Source organism: Myotis lucifugus, unplaced genomic scaffold (genome assembly GCF_000147115.1).
Source record: "Myotis lucifugus unplaced genomic scaffold, Myoluc2.0 scaffold_5, whole genome shotgun sequence".
In the NCBI taxonomy this organism is placed as follows: domain Eukaryota; kingdom Metazoa; phylum Chordata; class Mammalia; order Chiroptera; family Vespertilionidae; genus Myotis; species Myotis lucifugus.
The window spans coordinates 3,206,215-3,224,376 of NW_005871053.1; the positions used below are offsets into that span (position 1 = coordinate 3,206,215).

The 18,162-nt window shown below is 37.1% G+C and overlaps 1 protein-coding gene across 2 annotated transcripts in view; it reads right to left on the bottom strand.

Moving 5' to 3' along the window:
- Nucleotides 1-2,521: 2,521 nt before the first annotated feature.
- The window catches only part of UBE2E3 (ubiquitin conjugating enzyme E2 E3), an 87,789-nt gene continuing 72,148 nt past the window's right edge, over nt 2,522-18,162 (bottom strand). Inside the window, exons 3-6 of one of the 2 annotated variants that reach the window (XR_001351029.2) lie at nt 9,348-9,480; nt 4,893-5,040; nt 2,908-3,159; nt 2,522-2,578 (exon numbers count right to left, since the gene is read on the bottom strand). Coding sequence is in view for 1 of the 2 variants with exons in the window: in XM_023744413.1 (XP_023600181.1) it covers nt 3,062-3,159; nt 4,893-5,040; nt 9,348-9,480 (379 nt within the window). In the remaining variant the exon portion in view is untranslated. Of the gene's footprint in view, nt 3,160-4,892; nt 5,041-9,347; nt 9,481-18,162 lie in introns of both variants that reach the window. The other variant, XM_023744413.1, reaches the window with a different exon arrangement.

Here is an 18,162-nt window from a genome sequence, read left to right on the forward strand (position 1 = left end):
CTGATCAGGACTGGGCGAGACAGCCCCAATAGGGATTGGACGAGATGGGCCAGACACACCCGGGAGCCCTCCTGTAGTCCCTCCCCAGCTCTGATTGGCTCCAATCGGGACTGGGCCAAACACGCCCTGGAGCCCTCCTGTGGTCCCTCCCCTGCTGGCCCATCTCCTGTGGTCCCTTCCCTAGCCTCTAAAATATTTCTTCTAATTAATTTCCTTTCAATGTGCACAAATCCATGCACAGGGCCTCTAGTATGATCATAATTAGAACACTCTAGGCTCAATGAGATGCATGGTGCCATGACCATCCTTGAATACTTACAAAGTTACATTTGGATTTTAACTTGTAAAATTTGCTCTTAATGGAAAAGAAAAAGTCTAGATTTTGAAATATTACAATTTATATCTAGAGCAAAGTTTCAAGGGGAAAAAAGCCCTTATTTATAGTGTACACGGATGAATACCTATGTAACAGGGAAGTGGATTTATAGTTTTTCAAAAGTAGAGATTTTTAAAAATTTCATAATTTTAAGGGAACCTCATAGTAAACCAAATGATTGGTTCTTATTTCAGTCCATTTAAAGCTGTAGCCTGTTCCCTGAAAGAGAGAGCAGAACAAGCATAAAAGATTTTATAAGGTCAGAATTACCTGAGGACTTTGAGGGTTAACAGAGACTATGGAAATATTCAAATCCAACTCTTTTGTTTCATATGAATAAACTGAAACTCAAAGAAGTTTAAGTATCTTATTTCAAGGCTCCCAAGGTAGTTTGTGCAAGAGCCACAAATACTTCTAAGGAACCAATTCCCCTACTCTGTCCCAGGTGAGTAGAGGACACAGCCCACAAGTAAGCAAAATGGGGTGGTGATAGTCAGTAAGGTGATAGCAAATGAAGAAAGTCCAATGACGGCATCCCCAGACATCCTAACATTCACTACGACAAAGGCTTTTCTAGCACTAAGAGAGAAATGTAGTACTTCAGGGTGTAGAATGCACAATACTGGGAGTGGGGAAAACTACTCCCAAGAGCTGACCTACACAGAAAGCCTTGCAGTTTACAGGAAAGGACCCCACTTTCATCACATTGACTTGGACTCCATTAGATTATTGGTCACCACTTAGTACAGTCAAAGCTTAGAGGTTTTCATAGGCCTACGCCTGAATTCTTCAAAATACTACCTTTTTGTTTGGCATTCCTTTGTAATATGGGGAGATTTTTAAAGGGAAGAGTTTAAGTGAAAAGTAGACATACAAATAATTTTATTTTTACCCTAATTTAATACTTCTATTGACACTCAAGTTAATAGGAGACCACTATTCTTAGTGAGGGGATATGAAACTATAAATGTCTTGCTATATATTTTATGCTAATAATTCCACTCTATAAATTTTGAGATGGTATTCTATTTCCATATTTAGGACTGGAGAAGACATTTGCCTCATATTCCACAACTTTGGTTCTATGACCAGAGAATTACCTCAGAAATTATCCGTCATAGGGAAAAAGTAGCACATTTATACTGTTTACCATATCTAAATACTGCAAAGTAATTCTAACTTCTTTAAGAAATCTAATATTTAACAGTTGTAACTAGAAAGAAGGAATTTATATAACCTTGGAAACCATTAAAATTTGGTATGTTTGCAATTGAGAAATAAAGCCACATCTGCACACCAATCCAGAGTTCTCATCTACTTTCAGGCAGAAAAAGGTTTGTGTTCAACTCTGCCCCTGGCTACAACTGCTGGCCAAGTGCACAGTAAGAATGGTAATGCACATAATACACCATAAACATTCAAGAGCAAGGTCAGAAGCAAAATTTAAAACGTGCACCAAGACATACAACAGCGACCAGATTGTGTCATTTGACAATATTTTCCAATGGTGAACAGTTATCACCAATTTGGAAAAGAAATGTTCCATAAGACAGTATCAGATTCCTGAGTGAGCCAGAATTTCATTTTATTTTTATCTCAAATATCATATCAAAATAAAGTTTTATATATTTTTGAGACCAAAGGCTTTAAAATCCAATTTTCCACCCTGGCCGGTTCGGCTCAATGGTTAAAGCATCTCAGGTTCAATTCCCAGTCAAGGGCACATACCTCAGTTGCAGGTTCTATCCCCAGCCCGTTGGGGGCACCTACAGGAGGCAATCAATCCATGTGTCTCTCCTACCTTGCATGTTCCTCTCTCTCTCTCTCTCTCTCTCTCCCCCCCCTCCCCCCCACTACTTCCAGTCTCTCTAAAAATCAATGGGAAAAAAATCTCTGTGGTGAAAAATAAAAAACAAAAAATAAAATCCAGTTTTCCATATTTAAGTTCATTATATTCTCTCAGTAGGACTTATAGGAAAAAAAAACTATACACATTTAATAAGATTCCACATGTTTTCTATTTAATAATTTCTTTATTTGTACTGGTCTTTAGTAGTCATCTTCATATCTGCAATTTTATTTCATCAACAATCATCTCAGACACACCTTCTAACAAGACTGACTTAAAATAGTACGACAGGAAGCTATGCCTTCAGGAGCATGTTTATTGTGTTTGAGATGATACATCAGGTGCTCTCTGAGCTACAAAGGGTAAAAGGAAATCCTCTCATTACAAACTGACAAAGGTAAAAGGTAAAACATTTTTCACAACAGCATTAACCACATACTCAGAAATAGATCTGGGTTTAATACAAATGACATAATTCCTAGTCATCTACAGCTACTTTTATAACTTCATACAGATAATGAATTAGGCTAAAATGCACTATAATATTTGGTAGACTTCAGGACCAGTATCCTTAGTACATCACAAAATACATTTTGATATCCCAAAGAAGCAAGACTTGCAAGTAGGCATTTTAAACATAACTAATCTACAGCTACAAAGTTCTACCCTTAATAGCATTTACCTTTTTGGGAGTCTCCCAGTCTCCAAAGGATAAAAGCAGAGAGTAGAATCAGTATAACATATACACAGAAGTCCGTATTGTAAAGGCTATAAAGATTTGCAGCACAGTGAGAAGATGCCTTCTGCGCCTTCACACTGCATACAAATTACGTGAATTATGTTGCGTATCTCTTGGTCCACTGTCTGGCTATCCTGTCATGTTCTGCTCTGTTGGTCAAATACTGAGTGGCTATGCTTCCAACCAGAGGATCCGCTGGAAAAGTGAGAAAAAGAATAAAAAATATTAGATATCTAAAAGGTACAGTTTTAACATTCTATTAAACTGAAATGCTGATTTTTAGCAGCATCTTAATATTAATATTCAATTTAGCTAAAGGCCCTGTAACTAAGAAATGAGTGTTAATAAGTATGATTTTTATAAAAGGGGTATACTTTCAATATACAAAAACTGTTTTTTACTCTTGGCATTTTATTAAATAATCAAAGTGTGCTGCTCTGGCCGGTGTGTTCGGTGGTTAGTGTCAGCCTGCACATGGAAGGGTCCCAGGTTGGATTCCCAGTCAAAGGCACATACCTGGGTTGCAGGTTCATCCTCAGCCCTGGTCAGGGTGCATGTGGGAGGCAATCAATCAATCAATGTGTCTCTTTCACATCGATGTGTGTGTTTCTTTCTCTTCTCTTCTCTTCTCTTCTCTTCTCTTCTCTCTCTCTCTCTCTCTCTCTCTCTCTCTCTCTCTCTTCCCCCCTCCCTCCCTCCCTTCCTCCCTCCCTCCCTCTCTGCTCTCTCTAAAAATCAATGGGAAAAATAGCCCTGGGTGAGGATTAATAATGCAATACTATTCAGAATAAAATGTTTCCTTCATTCTACATAATAATATGACCCACATATCTCTTATCTCCAATTGAAAACTTACCATTCTGTTTTACATAGAATTCTGAACTGGAAATTGAATCTGAGATAGAAACCTCCTTTACTCAGTTTTTTCCCCTGGCAAGTGATTGTTACCTGTTTACAGCATTTCTACCCAGAGATATACATGTGTACAAGCATGTAGAATATATTGTTATGCATATGTTTTTTTTTCCCCCAATGTCTTACTTTTTTACTTAATATATCTTAGAAAGCTTTCCCTATCAGGTCATAAAGAGCTGTCTCATTCTTTTTAATAGGTAGATCCTCTATTAATGGACATTCAGGTGGTTTCCAGTCTTTTGCTGTAATAAATGATGTTATAATTATCTATCTATCTATCTATCTATCTATCTATCTATCTATCGTATATGTATAACTGTTGGGCAAAAGATAATAGTAGTAGATGATTAGTCAAATGTTTAGAAAAAGTAAGTCAACTTCTTTTAAAAACTGACGCCTCAGTAAGATAACATACAAAATCCTTGGCTTAAACATTTTTTTCAATTCAGTACCTCAGTTAAAGATCACATGTGGCAGTTATGCATTTCTTTTAAATGTTATAAATTATGTACTAATGACTTTAACCTCTAAGTTTATATAATCACAATCTAGTCCAACAATCTCATCAGCTATAGTTTTTTAATATTCTTCACTCTTATTACATCTAATACAACAAACTAAAATCCAAAAAGGAATAGAAAACAAGAAGTTCTTCATTACTAAGTGGTTGCTTTAATGCACATGGAGGCATAGAAGAAAAGGAGGCACTGGAGTTAGAGACACCACTTTACTGCTGTCAAAGTGGTCTGTACAGGTACACACCTCAGAAAACAGAGTCCATCAATGAGAAGGAGAAAATAAGTATAGGCTAGTAGTCCATTAACAAACCACAGGAAGCTATTGTGAAACTTTTGGTCTATTCTAATTGAAATGGCATTGATAATTTCCTTGCAAAATGTTTTACACTGATCTTTCCACCAATAGTACTAACTTTCCAAATCTACATTTAAGCTACCAGGAAAATGCACTGGTGTCCACAACCTCATTGTATGTGGTAATAAAGATGTGCTTACCAGGGTTGCAGTCTGTCAAAAGAGAACAAATCGACAGCAAAACCTTTGAAATAGTCAAAGCGGGACTCCAGTTGTCTTTAAGGATGTCCAGGCAGATGACTCCCTGACTGTTGATGTTGCAGTGATAGATCCTGGTGCGGAAAGTAACCTAAAGGTAGTCACATTAAAAACAGGAAGAAAATGAAATGCTTTCTTACCAACTAAGACTCTCACCAGCAAAAATGAAGAGTAACGTATCATATGATACTAAATAACAAATAATTTAACTGAAGAGCTAATGGAATACTGGGTTTAAGTGCTAACAAAATCAAATGGTTTTATTCAATTTGGTTAAAAAAATGCTCTGGTTTTTACCCAGTATAGCAAGAACTATATTGATTTTCAACCAAAGTGAGTAGCTGATTTGATTAGTTTAATCAAAATGAATGATACAGCAATTCTATGTTTGTATGTATGTGTGTGCACACCAAACACACAAGCATGAGTGCACATAATACCTGTTTAAAGACAGAAGGGAAAACAAAAATGTGTTGATGCCAAAGGTAAGAGGAACTGGTAAAGAATTTTTCAAGCATAAAGTGAAAAGTTATATTAGTTTGTTAGTAGAAAATATCAGTATCAACTCAGCTAATTTCTTGCCATGTGTCAGAAAATACTGAAGAATTTAGAGGAAGATCGGTTACATCACCAACCTATTTCCTACCCTTTTATTTCCACAACTGGCTCACTGTCTTTTTAGATAATTACGTTAAATAAAACAAGCAAGGTCTTAAGCTACTGAATAAAGAAAGTGTATCTCCAGATGTATAAAAAAAGAGGATAAATCATAGGAACAAATACTGTCAAGTTTCAAAACAATCCCAAACACTGAGTAGTTAGAGAAGAAAAAAAAAAGGACAGTTTTTGATCCCTTAGAACTAGCAGTGTGCTGTGATATCCCAAGTGGAGTGTGGGAAGAAAATATTACAGTCCTCAAACGTGTATTTCTGATAAGGATACAAAAATAAAGACAAAATTTAAAGGTAACAGGGAAGAAACTACTGGTCTTGCAGGGGGGTGAAGGGGACCATGCACCTCTAGAATTGCTCTGATTTAGTTACACAGAGCTCTTAAAATGTGGCTAGTTGAATTGAAAAGGGATAAGAATGTAAATTACACACCACATTTCAAAGACTCAATACCAAAAAGAGATTGTAAAATTCCCTCTTATATTGGTTACATGCTTGACAATATTTTGGATATACTGGGTTACATAAAATATATTATTAAAATTAACTCAGTTTCTATTCTTTTAATGTAGCTACTAGAAAATTTAAAATTACATGTGTAGTTTGCATTATATTTATATTAGACAGTTCTACTATATAATACAGGAATAACACATGTTCAGATTATTGACAGCTGACTCTATGTGTGGTTTACAAACACAATACAATTAATATTTTGAATTTGTTTAGCTATTAACAGAGTGAACAAAAGAATTAAATTATTATTCTTCAAGAAGCTCAACACCTTCTCTGAACTTCAAAAAGAATCAGTATTGTAGAGAAATAATTGCACCTAACACTAAGATAACAGAAGTCTTATTTCTTTTTCACTTGTCCACCTAGAGATCGGAATGCTTCATAATACTGTATATGATACCTTAGGCAAAAGGAATTAATCAACATTAAAGGGTTAGAAAATTAAAATGAGACCAGCAAAAATATTCACATGCTAACTTAATTAAAAAAAAACGTATTAACCAAAAACAATTATGATAAATCACATATAGGAAACTGCAGTTTGAAACCTTTATTTCAGTCAATTTCTATTTTCCATTAAAGATACTAAGAAGTCTTTTTCTTCAACAGATTTCCACTCACGTACAAAGATTATTTTGAAAAATATAAATCTTGCATATTTTTTCTGCTAGTTTTCTATCATGTTAAAACCACTTTTCCAATATGCAAAATGAGGCATGTAAAAATAAGTATCACTATACAGTCATGAGCTGTTTTGCTAAAGTTTTATTTGTTTTCTATAATACAGAAAATCACTGAATGCAATTGAACAGTTGGTGACATGCTGCCCTTTAACATGTCATTTGAATATGAATAAAATTTGTGTTATTATTAACAGGAGGGTCTTATGCCTTTACTTGACTGATCTAGCAAGACATACTCTATATAACTGAGAGCATTAAAGCAATCATTTAAAGATCTTAAATTCTGATGGGACCAAAGAAAAAAGTACTCAAAAAACTGATAGCCACATTTGAGAGCCAATACCTCTAGGGCAGGGGTCCTCAAACTTTTTAAACAGGGGGCCAGTTCACTGTCCCTCAGACCGTTGGAGGGCCGGACTATAGTTTAAAAAAAAACTATGAACAAATTCCTATGCACACTGCACATATCTTATTTTGAAGTAAAAAAACAAAACGGGAACAAATACAATATTTGTATTTGCATGTGGCCCGCAGGCTGTAGTTTGAGGACCCCTGCTCTAGGGGCTAGGAAACCTTGGTATCTGCAATTTAAGGTAAATAGCACTAGGAGGAAATATTCTTACCTTATTAGGTAATATACTTTCTGGGTTTTATCTCTTTCTTTTCTTTTCCAGGCATTAAACTGCTACATATATTTTACACAGCTTTGGGAACAAAGTGAACTATGTTGAAAAGGAAAATGTTTTATCACAGTTAAGGGCTTGATAGCACAGGTTTCCCTAGCATGTCAGAAATCTCTGAAATGAAATAATTATGCTCAGACTTAATATTGGTGGTTTTTACCGGCTGGCCTGACCATTTTATTTTATTTTATAAGAGAAGTCAGAGGAGAAATCTATTTAAGTAACGGTTATGTTTAAAACTTGACAAATAATTGCCAATCGTTACAAGGCACAATTCAACCCTTCTCTGTTATCATCTAATTCATATTCAGAGACAACAAGGAGGCATTAAGTCACCCAGACACACTCATTCCCATTACTACATGCTACCAACAGAGGGCACAACACACGTTTACTAAATAGTATTAGTTTCCCTCTTCTTTGTCAAGGTTTTCTAGATTTTGCTCATCTATAAAGATAAGGTATTTAGCACAAAATTCAAGTTAGTTAACCCTAATTTCTAGAAGCTGTTAAACAGGTTTACTTTTGAATCCCAGTATGTTTCTAAGGAAGGTTCATAGGATATTTTCCCTCATATCAAAAATCCATCTGCTTTTCTGATGTGCACATGGTAAACTTTTATTTATAGTTAACAAACCCGAGAAAACCAAGATGGCGGCTTAGGTAAACACCGGAAATTGCTGCCTCACACAACCACTTCAAAAATACAACTAAAAGACAAAACGGACATCATCCAGAACCACAGGAAGGCCGGCTGAGTGGAAATTCTACAACTAGAAGGAAAGAGAAAAGCACACTGAGACTCAGAGGAGGTGCGGAAGTAAAGTGCAGAGGTACGGAGGCGCATGGACAGGGCTGGAAACTGAGGACACCGTTGTCTTTTTCTATCAGGAGGGAGTATCAAGCTCCCGACTGCTCTGAACTCCAGTTCCGGGCGAGTCTCTGGGGACATATGGGGAGAAACTGGACTGTCTGGCTTCGGTCGGAACTCGAGGGTGGCTTTCTCTCAGAGGTGCTTGCAGCGATTACCGGGACACTGAGACCCAGGACCTCTTAGGGCAGGACTGAGGATCAGCCATAGCTGTTTGCTCTGCCCTGTTGATTCCCTGAGACCCTGCCCCACCCAAGCTGAGCACAGAGGCTTTTGCATATGAATGGCCTGGCCCTTTGCAATCTAAAATTACCTAACAAACTGCAGCTGGGTCAGAGAGACCCAGAACTTCCAAAAGAAGGCCCAAGGCCCCACAGCAGCTTGCGTTGCTTCACAGCTGGGCCTCATCTGGGCACCTCCAAACCACAAACAAAGAAGAGGAATCTGTAGATCTCTCCATAGCCCCTGCTGGGTAGCCTCAGGCAGAGGCTAAATTAGCACCTCCCTAGAGATCCAAGAGCCAGTGTACCCAGTGGTCAGAGTGGAACCATCCAGATTACAACTCCTCAGATCCATAAGGGACACATTCAGGGGACAGACTCAGTGAGCACCAAAGCCCCACTGAAGCAAGTCTTGCCCCATAAGGGTGTCTCCAGCACAGTTCTCCCACTGTAGACACAGCTGATTCTCACAGCCAATTGGCCTGGAGGTCAATTCCTCCCAGTGATACCTACAACAATCAAGGCTTAACCACAACAAGACTATAGTTAACAAACCCTCTCTCTGCTGATTACAGTTATTTGTAAAAGGCAGAAATCAATTACTTTCACAGTTATATCTTAGTACATGAAAGTTTCCATTATTACTCCATTAAAAAAATGAAGTTAAAATGATTAATACACATTTAGACTCTGGAATAAACTGACTTTAGAGAAGAAGGATAAATATTAAAGAATGTACCTCTAGGTTCTTACCTTTGGTGGCTTAAATGGATAATCGGATGAAAATGTGATATCCAGAAAAAACACACCACCTTCATATACAGAACCTGGTGGACCAAGTATAGTCGATCTCCATTCATAAATATTATCTCCTTTAGGCCCAGCACTATTTAAAAGAAATTAAAAATCAATGTGTATATCTGTAAGCAATGAATGTTAAAAACTTTTACCAATTAAAAAAAAAAGCTTATACCAATTAAATATTAAAGGTAAATTAGCAACTTAGAGTAATAAGAGATAAATTCCAATGAGTGCAAGCATGTGTATAAACTTATTTGGAAATACTTCAAATCTACGGAAAAACTGCAACAAAGAACATCATATTACTTTACCCAGATCTCTTTCTGTTAGCATTCTGCCCCATGTGCTTCATCACACCCTTCTTCTCTATGCATATGTACATGCATATGTATACATACACCCACATATACACAAAGTGCTTTTTTATGAGCCATTTCCCCATAAATACTTCGGCATGCATTTTCTAAAATAATCTCCAATACAATCACAATACAGCTATAATTCAGTAAATATATTATCAATACAATACTTCAACCTATAATCTGCAAAGTAATGTTGTCAACTGACCCAACAATGCCTTTTAAACAAAAAACAAACTTCTAATTTTTCTCCAGATATGGGATCCAGTCTTGGGATCATCTACATATATCCTGCACCTTTAGTCTTCTTTAATATAGAGCCTTTCTTTGACTTGCATAACATTAACATTTTTGAAAACTACAGTTCTTTTTTTAATAAAATGTGCATCGTTTTGAACTTGTCTGATGTTTCCTTAGGATTAGATGCAGGTGGTGCACTCCTGGACAGGATAGTACACAAGTGATGTGTTCTTTTCAGGATATCACATCCAGAGGCATACGGTATTCTCCTGTCCCCAATTGGTGATGCTAATTTTCATTACCAGATCAAGTGCTGTCCAATTTTCCTACTGTTTACTTAATGCCTTTTCCCTATAACCAAGAGGCAACCTTTGGACAGACACTTTAAAACCATGCAAATATCCTGCTGTTCATCAACATTTGTCCCCTAGATTTAAGATCCACTTGTGAGCCCTGGCCCATGTGTGGCTCAGTGGTTGGGCGTTGTCCAGCGGAGGGAAGCCAGTTAGATTCCTGGTCAGGGCACATGCCTGGGATTGAGGGCTCCATCCCCAGTTGGGGATGGGGTGCGGGGGGGGGGGGGGGAGTAGCAGGAGACAATCTATTGATGTTTCTCTCTTGCATCGATGTTTCTCTCCCTCTTCCTTCCACTGTCTCTAAAAATCAATTAATTTATTTTTTTAAAGATCCACTTGTGAGTCTTGGCTAAACTGAATTACTATGATTGTGATAAAATTGTGACTTTCCAAATCCAGCATTTCCTCCATATTTATCAGCTGGCTCTTGAGTCCTTTATTCTCCCATTTGTATGAATATATACCAGGTGTACTGGTTAATAATGGCGGATTTTGTAATCAAAGAAAACACGATAATTTCAAGAGAAACATCAAAAATGCTTTATTCAAAGTAATGTCCATCGCTAGCTACACATTTTCCCCTTCTTTCAGGTAATTTGTGGATACCCTCCCAATAGAACTTTTCTTGTTTTGAGGCAAACCATTCAGAGACCCAATTTTCCACTTCTTTGCACGTTTTGAAGTGCTGCTCAGAAAGTGCATGTGCCATTGATCAGAACAAGTGGTAATCTGAAGGAGCAAGGTCTGGTGAATACAGCGGGTGGGTTAATACTTCCCAGGCAAGATCTTTTAACATGTCTTTAACTGGTTTTGAAGTGTGTGATGGTGCGTCATCATGAAGCAAAATTACTTTGCCGTATCTTCTGGCCCATTCTGGTTGTTTTACGATCAAAGTGTGGTTCAAATTGATTATTTGTTCTCCGTAGTGATCAGTATTAATGGTTTCACCTGGTTTTAGAAGCTCATAATACACCACACCTTCCTGATCCCACCAAACGCAGAGCATTGTCTTCTTTCCGAAGCAATTTGGCCTTGCAGTCGATGTTGGTGGTTGACCTGGATCAACCAATGATTTTGTGCATTTGGGATTCTCAAAATAAATCCAGTTTTCATCACCAGTCACAATTTGATGCAAAAAAGACTTTCTTTTGTGCCGTTGAAGCAATATTTTATTGATGACTTTTCGATTTTCCATTTGTCTTTCGTTCAGTTGATGTGGCCCCACTTTCCTTCCTTTAAAATCTTTCCCATTGCTTGTAAACGATCAGAAATTGTTTGCTAAGCAACGTTTAATCTTTCTGCGAGTTGTTTTTGAGTTTGACATGCATCTTCATTCAATAATGCTTGTAATTGTTGGTCTTCAAACTTTTTCGGTTGACCTGGACGATCTTTGTCTTTCACATTGAAATCATCACTTTTAAAGCGTTTAAACCAGTGTTCACAAGTATCTTGAGATGGAGCATGTTCACCATAAGCTTCCCGAAGTATACAATAACTTTTAGCAGCACTTTTCTTCAAAATAAAGTAATGAATTAAAACTTCCCGCATATCTCTGTTTTCAGCACGAAATTTGACATTTTTAAGCATAAAAATATCTATGATGTTAACACCTTCAGCAAATTTGACATATGAAGTTTTGAAGCTTGCTGTCAATACAACAAAATAGCATACATATCAAATCGCATATATATCAACATATGTGTAACTCCATCTATTGAAAAAAATCCGCATATTAACCAGTACACCTGGTATATTACTGGTGAGGCTACGTGAATTCCTATTTTTTTCCTAATGATCTCTAGTTCATTATAGCTTTTAATTATTTTGATACTCAAATTATCCCAGATTTGGCCAGTGGGAGCCTCTTCAAATGGCCATCTCCTGGTGATAGGCCACCATTGGTTTCACTGAGCACTTCCTTACTTTCTGGCATACCAACATGTTCTAGGCTCCCAGCCTTGGAATCAACCATTTCTTCAAGGAGCCCTCCTGGTTCCTTTTAGTGGGAAGGTTTTAGAAACCAAGGTTTGAGTGCTAGGCACTACTAAAGTCCAGATACACTGTACTGTGCTCAGTTTCATTTATAAAATACAAATGTGAGAAGTAATTCAAACAAAATCTAAATTCACAATTATTTGTCAGTAAGGCCCACCCAATAGTTTTCAAAACTCTTTTCAATTTTACAGCTTCCATTTTTCTCTAACCTTCACATCATAAATTACCTTGATTTTCTAAGCTAATGTATTATATAAAGCTTTTTTTCTTTTAAAGTGGCCATCAGTTTAGAAATGATCTGCATGTTTTACTTAAAATAAGTGCAAACCAGCACTGATAACCCAACCACATTAATTACAATATACCGTTCAGTATAATTAAAAATGATTTAACTAGTATATCTTATTAATTCTGTAAAACATAAACTTATGAACTGTGAAGACCAGGAAAGTAATACTATCAATAATCAAATATGTGCTCTGAAAAATAGTTCATACAGAAAGAGTATAGAAAACTTGATGGTATAATCAAAATATATTTACAGGATGCTTCAAAAACTTATCTTTAAAGAAGCTATATATGACAAATAAAATCTTATGATTTTGGCCTATTTAGGAAAAATATACTTTTAAAAATACTACTACTTTGTAAGTTTTAAGTATCACAGCAAGTGGAACTAATTACAGTAATAGCTGGTTGTTCTGTCATCATTTGAGAATCAGTATATTCCCTGAGTGAATTTTCATTGTAACTAAAGACATACAAAATACGGTATCAATTTTGTGGTACATATAGATAATAGAACACTACTCCAAACAAATGAGCTATCAAACCATGAAAAAAAAAGGAAACTTAATGCATATTACTAAGTGGAAGAAGCCAATCTAAAAAAGGCTATTCATTTTGTCTGATTCCAACTACATCACATGGTGAAAAAGGCAAAACTATGGAGTCAGAAAAATAAAAAAATCAGTGGTTGCTAGGGTTTAGTGGGGAGGAGGGAACACAGAGGATCTTTAGGACAGTGTAACTATAGTCTGTATGGCACTACAGTAATTAATGAAGGTCATTATACATTTGTCAAAACCCATAGAATGTACAACAGCAAGAGTCACCCCAATGTAGACCAGAGACTCTGAGTGCCAATATTGTGTCAAATGTAGGTGCATCGATTATCACTACTGTGGGACATTGGTAGTGGGGAGGCGGTGCATGCAGGGTCAGCAGGTTCATGGGAACTCTTTATACTTTCTGCTCAATTTTGCTGTGAACCTAAAACTACTCTAAAAGATAAAGTGTACTAATTAGAAAAAATACAAATAAAGTTAGAAGAAGTAAATGTTTCTCTATTAAAGCAAAAAGTAATAAATGTTTCTTAAACATTGGTTAATAAAAACAGATTCCAACTTATAAAGGGATGTGTGCAAAAATTGTTTTAAAATAAGGTACTCTGGAACTTGGAACAACACTTTAAACACAGTAATGGTTTCAATGCTGGCTCACAGAAAGTCCATTTAAACATTTCCCCTATAACTTTAAATGAGCTACTGTGTATTTGCAGATTCATGACTTGTTTCTTACTAATGGAGACATCAAGAATACCTGTCCTTCAAGCCAAATTGCTAATTCAAACACCCATCACCCTTTCTCCTCCTAGTCCCCACTGCGCGCTCTTAGCTGAAGCTTAGTGAGTTTTACCTTTCTTGGAACTCAGGACGGAGGAAAGGTAATCTTAGTTATCAATTAGTTGTTTGCTTCAATGGGTTGTCAATGGTGGTTGGGCTTTGGAATATTCCTGGCATACAGAACAAATTTAATTACACTAAGCACCACAGATAAATGGACATATGTGAACAACGACTGAAAACCTAAGCAACCTTTGTATTGAGAAAATGTGTCCCAACAATAACAGCTGCAGGAACAACAACAACCACTTGCATTGATTAAGCACTTGTATGTTGCCAGAAGTCATTATGTTAAATGCCATATATCTATCTCATTTAATCCTCACAGTAATGCTATGAGATAGATAACATAACTACCTCAGTTTCACAGATGAGACAGCCAAGCCTCACAGCAGTTAAGTAGCTTCCTTTAAAGTCTCATGGCTAACACACAGGCAGACAGTGGATGTCTACCTAGACAGAATACAATCTGAGTATATCTCTGTATTTCTTTGCAAACTTTAAACAACTGTTTTATAAGTGAACAGGTAGTATTTCTGAGTGCTTAGGAAAAAGTCATTACCTCTCTAGGTTGAAAGTAATTAGGAGTTCACAATTTATTAGGGAGAGATATAAGACAATGGGGGAGTATAGATGGCCTAGGAAACAATACAGAAAAATAATTCTACTAAAAGACAGATATAGCAGTTCACAATTATCGTATCTTCCTATTCCCCTTCCCCAGACTGATCTCTTTCTGGTAAATTTAAGACCTGTGAAGTCTGGTGGGAAATGGTAATGCTTACTAATCCATACTGTGTCATTTTGAGCATATAAATTCACTTTGAATCTGAAAATATGTATTTGAGCTTTTATAATATGCCAAGTATAGTACTTTGTATACTTCCACAGTAGATTGAACTGAGAAAATAGAAATGAATTCATTCATTCATTAAAGATCTGAGTGTCTACTTTTGTGCTGGGCACCTATGCTGGAAACTAAAGTGGCCTCTGCCCTCAGGGAGATTCCTAGGAGATTCCACCTAGCAGGATATCTACACACACACACACACACACACACACACACACACACACACGCACGCACACACTGGCCAGATTATTATGACCACCTGACGTTTGTAGGCAAATTAGCTAAATTTCACGCTGAAGTTGCTAGAGGGCCAGACCATTATAAATAGGGAAGCAGGTTGTTTACTACGACAGAAGTGATTTTTTTCTGAAGATATGGGTAAACAACGTGATTTAATAGCCTTTGAACGTGGGATATACGTGTGTGTATGTGTGTGTGTGTGTGTATTTATATATATCAAATAAATGTACAAGAAACATGGAAATGTGCTACAAAGGAGAGGTATACCTTGCTGAGTGCCAGGGGAATGTGACCTAGTTAGGTGTATCAGGGAAGGTTCACAGAGGAAGCAATGCTTGAGGTAATATGTGAAACATCAGGGGGTGTTAACTAGGAGAAGGTAACGGGAAGAGCTAGGGAAGGCTGAAGAGCTCAAGTAAAGGCCCTGAGGCAAAAAGGAGCAAAGGGAGTGGCAGGACCTAGAAATAAGGCCAAGGTGGTAGAAGCCAAGAGAAGGGGAAGTGCAGTAAGAGCTGAACTGAAAAGTATTAACACATATCCATGCAGGACCTTGTCAGGCTATCTTAAAAATACATGTCTTTATTCTAAATGTATTAGGAAGCCATCAAAATATTTGAAGCAGGGGAGAGGTCACAGTAATATTTATGTTTTGGAAAGCTTCCTCAGAGGGAAGAGGACCAGAGGGGCTGTGGGGGAACTACTGTAGTAATCCAGATGCAGGTGATGGCAGGCTGCACTAACTGGTATCAGAGACAAAGATGATGGATTTGAGACATATTTATGAGGTAAAAATCAACCAAATTTATGCTTTTGGAATATGGGAGGAGGTAAGGGAGATGGGGATTTCAAGAACAACTCACAGTTTTCTTCACTGAGATAGATAGATACAAATGCCATTTACTAAGACAGGGACAATGAAAAAGAAGCTGGTTTTGAATATACTGAAATAAGATGTCTTTGAGATATCCAAGAAATAGATATGTCAACTCAGAGTTGGGGCCTGGGCTGTAGGTATAAATTTGTGAGACCTTGGTACACAAATGTAATTAAAGTCCTGAAGGTGGGAAGGGCCAGATTACAAAAGGAGTGCAGAGACAAGGAAATGACACCTGGGAAGAGAGAACCACATGCAAGTCATGATGACACCTGACAGACCTGTGACAGGTGTATAACAGAGGGGCAAAAAAAGTGACAGCAATACAGGGGAGAGATTAATTACATGAAGAGATATGAGAAGAAGCTGGGCTTGAAAAGGATGTTAAAAAAATAAGGAAGACTTCATCTGGTAAGGATTTGAGAAAAATAAAAAGTAATTTGGAAAGATCTCCAAGATATATATTAAGTGTGGGGTGGGGGGGAGGAAGATACAGAGCAGTGGACAGGAGTGTTCCTATTATAAACTACAAAATCTATCTGCATGTGTGTGCTGGCAATGTGAACTGACTGGAAAGATACACAAGAAAATGCTAATAGTGATTTCCTCTAAGAAGGATCTGGTGCTCTAGAGTAAAAGAAAACTGCTTTTATAGTGTACTCTTTTCTCTTCGCAATTGTTTACTATGCGCAAAAAAAAAAAGTGTGTGTGTGGGTGTGGTTTTTTTTAATTTAAAAATCATAAGGGGAGAGAAAAAAAACCAGTGAGTTTTATACAGCTGAAGCACTAAGACCACAGGAGAAAATCTAAACCGTAAAGGATTTTAAATAGGCAGTGTGAATTTGTATGATATGCTTTGTTATCCTCAATTCTAAAACTGGAGAATTCTACAGAGTTCTGAAATAACAAAGATTTAATAAGAGCTTTTAGATTATCTTGGCTAGAACTACTTATGCTTTCTTAGGTAACTTCCCTTCCCCATTGCAAACTTAAGCCATTTTTCCAAATATATTATATATCTGTGTTACAGAATTTACCAAGCGACCAGAAAATACACACACAGGAGTACTCAGGAGTACTCAGAGATACAGGAAAAACCCATTTATTTCCAGGTGTACTAGTACCGTGATGCAGGGGAGCCTGTTTACAAATCCTGAGCAAACCAATATGGAGGAAGCTTTATCTTTATACCCTTTGGTTTCTTTGTTCCCCATATATGGATCAGACTTCCGGACCTTTGCAAAAAGCCCCATGTGTTGGGATGGGGGCCATGAGACCACACCTAAAGGCCTGGCACCAGTGCTGTGTATTGTTCATGGTTTATGGCCTCCGTAAAATGTGAGTATTTAGGTAAACAGGTCTTGCAAGACCAGATAATTAAGGAAGGGACAGTGACTAAATTATAGGCTAATAGGAATGTGCATTAGGGATACTAATTAACTAGGTACACAGTCAGGCTGCTGGTCTCCCCCTCTAAAAAAATGTCTTATTTTTTTCATCATCTGAACCACAAGTCAACCATGTTTGACAGGATACCCTCATTTTTTATTTCCCACTTCTACTTTAAGATGTAAGATTGGGTAAAAAAACAACTAATGAGCTGATAAATGTGTCAAGCTCTAGTCTAATTTATCATAAAGCTTAAACTAAGCACAGACTCTAAAAGTTCCTGTTTGTTCATGTTTTTTTTCTATATATTTTGTTTTGTTTTGAAGTCTGGCATGAGGGCCAAGCATGAAAATGTAGCTTCCACAAGAAGTTGTGTGCTGCATCTTTGCTCAAAACTTAATGATCACACAGAATCCCTTACCTACAAAAGACTTTCAAAATTCAAGAAACCTACTTCCTGTTTTATGGAAGATATTTTTCCTTGGTGGAGAATGTAATTATAAAGCTTCACAATATAAGAAATACATGTAGATATAAAACAGTTAGGTACTGCTCTAACTGGTTTGGCTCAATGGATAGAGCGTCGGCCTGCAGACTGAAAAGTCCCAGGTTCTATTTTGGTCAAGGGCACATCCCCAGGGTGTGGGCTCAATCCCCAGTAAAGGGTGTGCAGGAGGCAGCCAATCAATGATTCTCTCTCATCATTGATGTTTCTATCTTTCTCTCCCTCTCCCTTCTTCTCTGAAATCAATAAATATATATATATACTTTAAAAAAGA